This window comes from Antechinus flavipes, chromosome 3 (assembly GCF_016432865.1).
Source record: "Antechinus flavipes isolate AdamAnt ecotype Samford, QLD, Australia chromosome 3, AdamAnt_v2, whole genome shotgun sequence".
NCBI lineage: Eukaryota > Metazoa > Chordata > Mammalia > Dasyuromorphia > Dasyuridae > Antechinus > Antechinus flavipes.
Window position 1 is genome coordinate 85,771,183 of NC_067400.1, and position 12,644 is coordinate 85,783,826.

At 33.7% G+C, this 12,644-nt stretch overlaps 1 protein-coding gene across 2 annotated transcripts in view; it reads right to left on the bottom strand.

The window, feature by feature from the left end:
* The window catches only part of GTF2F2 (general transcription factor IIF subunit 2), a 172,154-nt gene that overhangs the window by 75,922 nt on the left and 83,588 nt on the right, over nt 1-12,644 (bottom strand). For both annotated transcript variants that reach the window (XM_051983841.1, XM_051983843.1), the window contains one exon: nt 11,184-11,265. In XM_051983841.1, the coding sequence (XP_051839801.1) occupies nt 11,184-11,265 (82 nt within the window). The remainder of the gene's footprint in view (nt 1-11,183; nt 11,266-12,644) is intronic.

Below are 12,644 nucleotides of genomic sequence, written 5' to 3' on the forward strand. Positions count from 1 at the left end.
AATTAAAATTTCAGTTTCTTCAGCTAAGCTGACCTTAGCTAAGCAATGAGGTAATCAAATTGATTGAATTTATACTTATCATTTAATAACTGATGTCCCTGTAAGACACCCAGAGGTATTTAATTTTTTTTAAAGAGAATGTTTAACTCAAATGATGCTGACAGCAACACATTTACAATGCTTTTTAAAAAAAAAAAAAAACCTATAAGGTTTTTATAAGGTAATACTAATAACTAACACTGACATAGTGCTTTAAGTTTTACAAAGAGAGCTCAATATATTATCTTACCTAATCCTCACAATAATCTCATAAACTAGGTGCTAGCATGACTCCAGTTTCACAAAGAAGGAAATTATGGCTCAGCAAAGTCAGATGTCTTAACCAAGATTGCACAGCAAGTGTGTCTGAATCAGCATCAGTATAGCACCTAAGCCTTCCTGATTTCAAGTCTAGTGCTTTGTCTATTAGTCACAATAGGTCCTGGAGAGTAATAGGAATTGATAATGGTCACATGGCAAATACGTTTGTCTGCCAGGACTTGAAACTAGGGTATTCTGACTCCAAAACCACTGTTCTTTCCAATACAGCCTTATATTAACAAATATGCAGTATGATAAAACAAAAAAAGAAAAAAAAAAAGGAGGGAGATGGAAGATGCCTAGGGAAAATAAGGGAGACTGAATCATCATAGAGATATAGAAAGACCAACTTTGCCTAAAAGTCTGCTCCCACAAGACTTCTCCTTCTTAAGATTTGGAATGGTGATTTCTTTGCCAGATTTCCAATTGTGTCTCCATAGCTTCTGTGGCTGTAGGAATGAAAGCAATGGCTTCAGAAGTGGTAAAGGGCCACTTCTGTGGAGAGAGAAGTAGGATGAGTTTATTTATGAGTACATTTATTCATTTGGCAAATATTTACTGACTACTTATGCAGAAGGAGAGGTACAATGAAATGATAAATACTTGTGCCTTGCTATAATCTTTGTGAATGAGACAGAAAAAACCCCAAACACATTAGCTTTTTAGAAGTACACGAGGAGCATAGTGTGCTATGGAATCAGATGAAGAGAAACAGCTTGCAGTTAGGAGAATCGGGGATTAAGTGCAAGAATTATGGAGATGTGGGAGTTGTTTATAAGTGGAGGATTACCTGTACTTTATATTATGAAACTTGGAATGAAAAGTTATTCATAAATATCTAAAATTTACTTCTCTTATCATATAAAAATTATTCTCTGGGAGTAAATTCTGACTTTCAACAAAAGAATTAAACTCTTAACAGATCGTTTATTAGTTAGTGCTTTGGTGTCTTAATTATAATGCCGGTAGTTAAAACCATTTTGAAAAGTACTGGTTATTTGTTGTCTATTTAGCTCATAGGTTTGGCTCTATAGTGAATGGTTTATTTTTTTCCATAGTAAAAGATTACAGCAATACTGCTATTAATGACTTCCAAAGATAACTTATCATTAGACTTTAATATTAGAGATAGACAGACAGAAGCCATATGGAAGCATTTACAGGACATGCACAATAAAAGTCTGTGACATGAAAATATCAAGCATCATTTTAAAACAATGTCAAATGTGCTAGAAAATACATGGGAGTCTTGGAGAAATGTATGTCTTCAGAAGAACTAAATACTGTTCCTGGGCCAGTCATTTTTTTTTAATAGCCAAGCCACCTCCTACTCATATCGATGGAAAAAGAGAGAGAGAGAGAGAAAGAGAGAGAGAGAGAGATTGATTGTCTCTTCTGGCCATTCTCCCAGTCATCCTTTAAAAGACAACAGAATCAGCTACAGGATGGCTGACATGCAGTATGATTCTAGGTCCCTTATGCCATCCTGCTTGCTGAGACTGGAAATTCCTTTACCTCATTCTACAATTAGATATAAGGAGCAAAAACTAAATCTCTGCTTCAGGTAGATTGAGATGCATTCATTTATATTGAAATGTGTGCAGTCAATGAAGTAATATTAATAAACAATATCAGAATCTTTCCCATTATTTTAGAGGAAGTAAGTGAATAAGAGGACATTAGATGGAATAGTTGGAAAAGGAGGATGAAGAGATGGAGATACCAAATGCAAATTTTCTTAACTTTACACTTTTTGTCAAAGACCCTTTTTATTACCAGTAATTATTCATGGATGAATAAAATGTGGGAGGGAGCATTTTTGTCCTGAATATTGGAAATTTAACAAGAACAAGGCTACTGAGTCTTGTGACATAAATCACATTGTTATGTGATTTTTTTTTTTTTTTTTTTTTAGTCACAGTCAACTTTGACATAAAGGTACTTCAAACTTAGTTAATGAATTCAAATCTAACTCTGGAATCTTAATATGAACCAGCTGTCTTCTAAATGCTTGCCTTTTATTCAGTTCCTCTTATGAAAGTGTACAGATGGATCAATATAAATCTAACACAACCAGGAAAAATGACATAACTAAATACTGATTCAATAATATCCACTACATATAAAAAGTAAAAGTATTCAAAATGGTTCATACAAATGAGATTATTTCTTAAAAGGAAGACTTTTTTTGGGGGGAAGGGAGGCCCTCACCAGTTTATCAACTTCAAAATTAGGCCAATGAACTGGTCTCCCAAGTTTTGACAATTCCCAGCAATAATAGTTATTTAAACTTATTTCCATAAGTATTTCCAGGAATCTTTTCTTAAATTATTCCTATCCTCCTCAATCTAAAATGAAAGAAATACTCCCTCTCCCACTTCAATTTATAGCCTAATTTAGGCTATTAAAGATTTGAAGGAAAAAGAAGACATTAAGAAAACAAATACAAATGCATCAGAATAACAGTGTGCAGAGCAACAACAACAACAAAAACAACAACAACAACAATAACAATGAATAGAGAAAGTTTACACAGGCTAATAGAGCTTCAACTACAGATGTATTCCTCAATTTTAAGAATTTTTAACATGGAACAAAGGAAAAAGACATGTAGAGGTATAACTAATTTAGCAAGAATGGCTTTGCAATTAGTAAAAGTATATTTACTAAAAGTATATAAAGCAAAAAAAGGGCAGAAATTGTCCAGCAGTTATGAACTTTAAAGTAAATAAGACCTGTTTCTCTAAGAAATGAATAATGCCAGGAGAGGAAAAGGAAATATAAATCTAAAAACTACTTTGTTTCTTGATCTCCTTCCAACCATTTTTCTATCTCTTTAATATAGACACAAATTTTAAAAATATAAAAACAATCTCAGGCTCTTGAAGAGACACCTAGCAGCACCAAAAGGTGCTGAACTTGAATGAAAGAAGACATGAATTCAAATTGTGCTGCAGACATTTTCTAGCTGAGAGGCAGGGTTACTTTATTTAATTCTCTAGGGTGTCTCCTGGGCTTTATACATCTCCTCCAGCTCTAAATCCAGGATGCTAAGAGCCTATGCATACATGAGCCAAGAACTCGCTAACCTCACCAACCAGCATTTACTAGGAATCTCCTCTCCTTTTGTGATTTTCCTTCACTCTTCACAAACCCAGTCCAGTCTCCCTACTCCAAAGGATCCTTTCACCCCTCAATCCATTTCCACACAACTATGTAAATTTTGTTCATCCTTTTAGACTCAGTTCTAAACCCACTTTCTCCTCCAAATCCCTCTTTGATTTATTTTTTATTATATTTATTTTATTTATTTATTATTATTATTTTTGAACTATATATACACTATATAACTATAATATTATAATAGTAATAATAATATAAGCTAATAATATAATAAGAACTATAATATTTACTATATTATACAGTCATGTATTTTTCTATGTCAGTTTCTTCCTCTTCTTTCTCGTCCTTCTCCTCCTCCTTCCTCCTCCTCCTTTTCCTTCTTTTGCATATATAGACAAAAGGCTGCCTCTCAAGTCAGAGGACCTAGGTTCCTGTGCCCTCTGATTCTTTACTTCCCTAAATCTCAGCTTTCTCATACATAAACTGAGAAGGTTGTACTAAATATCCTCTGAAGTCTCTTCTAATGCCTAAGTCATAAGACTTATAAATCTAGGTAAAAGGAGCCACATAAAGCTTCTGGCTTTACATTCAAATAATTCCATAAACTGCAGAGCAACAAGGCAAAAATCAGCACCCAGTATTTGTGAATAATTCTGATTTTTTCTATTGTAAAGTAAAAATGTAACAGATGGAAAAAAAAAGGAAAGTTATCTAAGTAAAATTCCACTTTATTTGTCATTTGCCATATTGAATAAAATGAAATATTACCAATTTGTTAAAATTCTTTAAAGGCCCAATTATATTAAGAAACCTAGAGGAAGGTCTCTAGGATGTTGGATAGAGCTACCCTAGAGAACTATGGACATACATGGCCAAGAGTTATATGGGATAAGAAGGCATGGGTGGAATATATTTGCCAAGAAAACTCAATGAGAGAAAAGATCAGAATCTAAAATTTCAAATATGTTAAGAAAAATCCCATGTTTTACATGGTTAATATGGAAATATGCTTTGTATGACTTCAACATGTATAACTGAAACAAAATTGTTGCCTTCTCAAGGAGTGAGGAAGGCTGGGAAAGAGGGAGAGAATTTGGAACTTATAATGTAAAAAAAGATTATTATAAAAATTTGTTTTTACACATAATTGGGAAAATTTTAATAAAATAAATAAACATAATTTTTAAAAAGGATAACTACATTCCTTATACTTTCTGGGTTAAAGGCAGATTTTTTTTTCCTTTGGTTTAGATATGTAATTTCATCAGTGTAGGAAGTTTCAAAAGAAGAAATACATCTCATTTGTATTTTCTGCCCCTCTCTGAAGCACTGGGAGGCAAAGAATTTCTCCTAAAGCCCTCATTTATAGATGGCTCCCAAGCCAGCCACACTTCTTTTTCCAATAACTGAACTCCTAGACTGGGGCTCCATTATGCCCCCTTGCCATGTACCTTCTTCTCTAGCTCTTCCACTCTCCCCTTTCTTTTGCATTGCTGTCTTCCCCTATTGGACAATAAGTTTTAAAGCCTGGGGCTTTTTCCTTCTAAGTATCCCTAGTGCTCAGCACAGTGTCTGGCAAATAGTTGAAACAGTGTTAATTATTGACTGTCCAACTATTCAAATCAGCCACTAGTCTTAAAAAGTTGCCTGGAGACAATTAGAATTCAAGTGACTTGCCTGGGGTCACACAACCAGTATGTAACAGAAGGGGATATTGTCAGAATTATAAGAACTAAATATGTTTAGATACTATTATTATAGTTGATGAAAAGAAAACACATGTATTATAGACGTTTTTATTTGAGGGTCTTTGTTTAAAACTATGATTATCAATTCTGAGAAAAATGAAACTAAAATGCTTTTTTCCCCCTTCCCTCAAACTAGGTTCTCCTAAAGATATTTCCAAAGTCACAATGAAATGCTAGGAAATTAGGAAAATGTTAGAGAGTGACCTTTCCAAAGAAAGTAAATGCTATATCAAAATCTCTTTTTTACTAATTGATCTCTTTCATATAGGAAAGATAATTTGATTATTTTCTGCTCCCTTTATGCTCTGTACTTACTAAAAAACACCTTCCAAAGGATATTAAGGAATGTAAGAAAAACAAAAACAATGGTTTTAAAAATCTTCTAGAACATGTTAGGTGCAGAGGAATAAAATAAAAAACATTTTTGAATCAAGCTTTTATTTTTTTCTCCCTAATGCAATTTTAAGATAAGAAAATCAGCAAAATCAGTTCACTCAGTTTAACTAAGAAGGAAGGTGGCAGATGGAAGGCACAGAGAGAAAGGGTATAATCTACCTTATACCTATATATATATAACTTATTTCTAAACTAAAATATCTTTGAAAGAATAAAAAATAAGTTGTTTTTAGAATTTATGCTAGCTAAATTTTGGAACAGGTAAGGTCTACATTCAGACATTATAGGAAGTATAACATTAAAGAAATTTCTAGTTAAATCAAATTTCAGGTTATTATTATTTGATGTTTCACATAATTTTTTATGTACAGCAATTCAAAACAAATTTCCATATAACAAGAAAATACTAATGAACAGGAAAATGTAGGAGGCATTATATTGTGAGAATACGAGTATAATCAAACAACATTTATTAAGTGTATACTATGTGTCAGCTAAGTGATAAGGATACAAAAGTGGTTTAAGACTCTTGTCTTCAAGAAGTTTACAATCTAGGAGAAAAACAACATGCAAATAAATACATATAAAAAACAAGCTACATCCAGGATAAACAGGAAAGACTTAATCGAGCAAGAAGGCACTGGAATTAAGAAGGATGGGAAAGGGTTCTCTAAAAGACGGGATTTTAGTTGGGACTTAAAGAAAGCCAGGGAGGGCAAAAGGTAGAGCAAAGAAAAGAGCACTGAAAGAAGTAGGCTTTTTTTCCCCAGAAGCCAAGAGAGAGAGTATGTTGTGAACGGAATAGCTAGAAGGCCAGTGTCACTGGACCAGAGTGTGCATCAGAAAGCAAGGTGTAAAAAGATTGGAAAAGCAGAAGAGGGCTAGGAGCACTCTGTGTTTGCTCCTGGACACAACAGAGTGCACTACGATTTTCTGAGTAGGAGAAGGTAATGTGATTGATCCCGTGCTTTAGGAACATCACTTTAGTGGCTGAATGAAGTGAGATGGGGAGTGTCTTACTGGAGTGAGAGTCCAGCCCACTGGAAGCTGAGTAATATGAATTATATGATATACCTACTTAGAATGATTGGGAGATGTCCTCCAATTTATATACAGAAACTGATAAGTAGGAACAAAGGAGGAACAGTATGTGGGAGATGAGAGGATGACAACCAGAGCTGAGATTTGGAAAGACAACTTCAGCAATAGGGAAGTAAGGGATTCAAGAGCAGAGATCAGAGGAGAGCTGAAAAAATAAGTATTGGTTTGAGGATGGAGAGAAAAGACTGAAGTCAGTGCAGAAGAAATGGCCCATCACAGAACTGAGAAGTGAAAGGTATAGACAATTCAATAAAGAATCTCCCAGACAGGGGAAAAGTGGTGGAATCCCAGGAGAATATGGTAGATATGGGAAAGTCAAAATTTCTCATTGGGAAGAAGGTAGCTGATTTGGGAGTTTATAGAAGCCTATGTACAGACTCTTAGTATATACTGGAAAGGAGAGGAAGATAATAAGCCAGGGGCTGAACTCCTTGAGAACAGAGGGAGAATGACCTAGGGATGGTCTATTTTAGCTATAATATTTTTGATTGGTTGGGAAATCTGAATCAAGTAGACTTCACAAAAGAAAAAGTTGCTTCATGGAGAGCAGTGAAGAGCTCACAGTACTCAACTCTCCAAAGAATGAGTTGGTAACCTCAAAGTGATGTCACCTAGTACATCCACCTACATTCCTGGCACATCATCAAGCCTCTTCTTGAAGATCTTCTCTGGAAGGAATCTCTTACACCCCCAGGAAGGTCATTCCATTTTGGGGAAGTGTTAATTGTTTTGAAGTTCTTCCTGAGACTGAACCAAAAGTTAACTTCCTGAAGTCTAGTCATTGCTCCCTAGCACAGTCCTCCAAGATGAAGCAGAAAAGACAAATCTGAAAAGATGAGTTTTTTTTTTATTTTTCATGCCAAACATTAACTAGTTGCTTACTTAGACCAAACATCACATGACACGTTTTTCTGTTCTTTTGCCATTCTGTTCATCCTCTCCTAAACATACTCAAGCCACCTAAATGTCCTTCTGTAAAGAGGAAAAAGAGGGGGCTTAGTATAATGGATAAAAGGCTAGCACTGGAATAAGCAAGAGAGGAGTTTAGGTCCTGTCACTGACACACACTAGCTGGATGGATCTGAGAAAGCCAACTGATCCTTCAGGGTCCCTCTCCCAGGAAACGCTCCACAACACAGAAGAGTTGTTAGTTGACATTAATGAAAGGAGTTTCCACATCGGGAGTTCTCTACATGGATGAAATTAAAAGTCCAGACCAATCACACAGTATTTTACAAACTTTAAAGCATATATGTTACCTACTACTGGGTTTGACATATATATGTACCTTTGTGATTTTATGTCTGAGACTACTTTTGGCTGGCTTTCTCATACCACATCCTGATGATAAGTATTTTTTTCATACCACATAAAGCTTTCTAAAACAACTGCCTCATTTAGAAAATAGAACGAAATAGGGACCTGTCAACCTACTGTACGAGGTAACTTACAGAAGGGTATTCTACTCTAAGCAAAGTATGACAAAATAGCTAAATTAGACCCAGAGACATAGGCTTGGGAGAGCAGAGCTCAGGGTTTATTCTGCCTTGGTTTCACTACTATAGAGTTTCTATGATTTAGACTCTGGCTGATTGCTGGCATTGCTAGAAATATTTTCAAGTTTCCCATAACTTCACTCATTTGATTTTCGTCTACCTTTTAATCCAGCAATTTTGCTGTTACATGACGATGTCCCCCAACAAGCATAGTGAATAACGGGTTGTTTGAGATAATATTTTTTAATGTCAATGGACTGATGAGCTATTGACAACTCTAGAGAGTATAAATAATGTAAAATTAGTATAAGATGTTAGCATGCTAAAATGCCAGTTGATCACAAAAGTACCATTTTACTCTGAATCATGCTTATCTACACTTTTCCAACAAATGTTATTTTAGCAGATCCATGTGAAAGGATTTTACATTTAAAACAATAATGCTCTAAAGAAAATTATTTCACATCAAAAATTAAAATATTTCACAATAAAATGAGCAAATAAGTAATCTTCCATGTGCCAAGCGCTTTACTAACTTGCAAAAACACTAAAATTGAATTGAATCCCACTGTTATATCACCATCTTAAAACCTTGAATCTTTAGGTTTCTCCCAACATCAGTTCAAGGAGTTACTTGATAGGTCTAAATTATGAAGAATCAGGAATTATAAATGACACCAAGAATTTCCTCTTAACATATGGTTATTTCTCACAGTCTCTTACTTCTTTTTCTCCCTTACTACTCAATCATCTTCAGTAGCCAGACTGCCTCAAATTAGTTTAGAAAAACAAAATAGATGCTTGTTACCTCATATATCTGGAATGTGCTAGTAATCACTGCATAAGAATCATATGCCTGAACAGTCAATCAGAAAAACATATTTATATAAATAGACAGTAAACATTTATTTGAGGAGATTTCACAAAACAACACTTTGCTAGGAAAATAAGAGATAACTTTAAATAGTCCACCCCGGTGCTCTTAAATATTCAAGAAAGAAGTTAGTTTAGCCTTAAAAGAAAAAAAGCAAAACTTTAAAGTTGAATGGAAATGGCTAAATTTTCCTTAGCACTACCTATGTAACTTTTTCAAGAGAAAATTTTGACATATTTTGTTTTTACATCATCTAGATTTACCCTCGTCTCTCTTATTGCTTCTTCACAAAAAGCCCTCCCTCAAAAGTGTGACAACAGTTATTCTTATATATTTGGTGTCTCTTCTTCAAAGATTTCCATGGGGTATTACATCCTAGAGATGAGTCAAAGATTACAGACATTTTACTCATTTTATTTGCACAATTTCATATTGGCTTCCCAATGGTCATACTACCACCAACAATTCCTTAGCGTGTCTGTCTTCCCATGACTTCACTAATATTAGCTAATCCTGTCTTTAGGGCACTTAGCCAATTTCCTGAGGGTGAGGATCTTCACATCTTAGTTTCCAGAGAGGCTTTATATATTCAATGTAAATGTTTCCTTTATTATTGGGAGTTACAGAAATGTGGCTGTCAATCATGGCTTCATATCACTTAAGAAAGGCTCAATAATGTTTGATTCTGTTCTGTTCTGTTCTTTGAAGATTAAAAGATTTTGAATTCTTTTTTCGAAAAGAGGAAGGCATTCCAAAGATGGGGAAAAGTATCATGGATGAATAGAAAATAATTATTTTCCTTTTTCTGGTCAGCTAACTAGCTTTTATTAAATACCTACTAGGTGCCAGATATGAACCTATGGAAGGCCCCAAAGAAAATTAAGATGCTAGTAAATGGCCTATGTAAACCAGTATAGTTCCAACTTCAATACTGCTTTAAAAAGCTAAGTCTTGAATCAATCAAATCCAAAAGCATTGACTAAATGAAACAACATATATAGATAAGTAATAAAATATGAAAGCAAATTGCAAGAGGAGATCAGGAAGTTTAAATGGAGCTGATAAATCTCATTTCACTAAAGTACATGTTCCATAGCTAATTTTTTATATGTATTGTGGTTTTAATTACCAGTCTTAATTTTATTTGAAGTTAGAGATAAATTATTGACTACTCTAAGATGCAGTTTTTTCTTATAAAAGAATACTTAAGAAAATTTCTCAATAAAGAAAAGTAGAGAACTAAAAAAAATATTTTCTCCCTCTCCCCTTGTAATTATAGAATCTCAGGGGTAAAATAACCAAAAAAGATTATCTAGTTTGACTTCCACATTTTATGACAAAAGTAACTACAGAATGAAAAAAGCTCCATGACTTGTCAATACTGACATATAACTCAAGTCAGTGGAAAAAACTTGGGAGCAGAACTCAAGCGTTCTTTCCACTACTTGGCATGCATTCTTAAAGATCAAGATTCCAAATTACACAAAACTAAAATATACAAATTTTCAGATAAGCTATAATAGATTTATAATAAAGAATACTGTTTACCCTTTGAAAGATTTTCTTTTAAAAGGGAACTAAAATTTAGGTATCAAAATTAAATTTCAATTAACTAAAAATATAAAATATAGCTATCTGATTACATATTTAATTTCCAAAATGCTAAAGACCAATATATATACATATATATGTAGAAGTAAATGAATTTTAATTAATTTATTCAATTATTCATTCAAAAATAGAATTTCAAATTCTATTTTAAAAATCTACATGGCAAGAATGAAATTAGAAATTTAGTATATGCTGACAAGGTAATTATAAAATTCAATATCTTGAATATATAATAGTAAGTTATGAGATATAAATGATGATCTACAATACATTACAAAGACAAAGGTTTTAATAAATATTTTTAGGGAACCAAGATATTTATGGGTCCTAACAAGTAGAATGCTTGTATGTTCCGGCAGGACAGCAGTTCTGCAGTGCAAAGAAATTCTCATTTATTTTGTAAAACAAATGGGAAAATGTGCCAAGATCTCAAAAAATAAATATCAGATTCACTTCAAAGGTAAAAATACTAACCTCTTCAATCTCATATAGTTTTCACTGGCAGCAGGTCTGCATTCAGCACGTTGTACCACTATTCCTTCCAATGAAAGTTTATCTTGAATGGAAAGAAAAATATATTAAATCAATATATTCAAAGACAACATTTAATACTTTCAGTGCTATCTTTTGATACACTAGGTAAGATTATGCAATACAGTTTAAACTGAGGCAGAAAGAAATAGGATCTCAAAGGTGTACAGAACTGTAACAGTATTTACAAGAAGATTACTGAAATGTTTAATAAGTTTGGAAATATTTTTGTTAATTAGCAATTTCTAAAAATATGGATCATTTATTTTAAATTGTAATACTACTATAATTAAATTATGAAAATTAATTCCCAGAACTGCCAAATCTAACTATGCTATGCAAATAGTAGGCTGATTTTTTTTTTTGGGGGGGGAGAAATATACCATGTGCCATTTCTGGCTTCATTAACTCTGACTGATGCTATTTGAGTGGTCTAGATTAGTGGCTATAAGAGAGTTGTTAAGAATCCCCCTTAAATCGGCTGCAGGTTTTAGGAGTGAAAGAATTCACTCATTCCCAAATTATTAGTTGCAAAGTTTATTGTTAGATAGAAATCAGTTTACCAAGAGACTGACTTCTATAGTGGCAGATCTATGGAAAATGAAGTTTTGCACTGAAAATGCAGTTCTCAGTGGACAGAAGGTCCTGGAAGCAAAGGGAGCTATCAAAGTCTGTCTGCAAAAGACCTTCTTTGAAGGAAGCCATTATATTGGGTGTGTTGGTGGGGGCTGGGACAGTATGAGCAGGTCAGACCCAGTTGGGGCTAGTGGGTGAAGTCCCAAGTTGGCTCATCTGGGTTTCAGCTTGAGCTGGAATTTGAATAGAATTGAATACAAGATTTTTAATTGAATAGGGTTGGAATTCTTTTGCTAAGGACTGAACCAACCCTACCCTCGATAACAGAATGAAACTGTTTTGTTTCCCTTGGATGGAGTCCCTCACTGAAGCAGAGTTGAAGATTTTCTTCTTCAAGGAGTTTTAGAATTTCGGGGTCCCTTCTTCATTACTTCTAGTTTCATACAGAATTACAAATATGCTGAGGGGCCATTAAAAGTTGTTAAAGTGATACTTTACCTGACTGCTAACTATAGAAAGAACAGAGAAACTTTAAATTAATAATTGTGGTAAGAATTCACATATTTGATTGAGAAATTTAGGATACAAAGATCTGCATAAAACTAAAAGGAGACATTCCTTTTTCTTAGATCTGAAATTTGAAATCAAAGCTTAAAAGTACACACTATGGAATAGGGAAAATCAATTATTCAAAAAGCATTTATTAAGCATCTATTGTATGCCAGCTCTATTCTAGGGATTGGGGAGAGACAGAATGAATTAGTATCTGACCTCAAGGAATTTACATTGTATGGAGGCTACAATACTATTTCAGTCAGAAAATAGCAG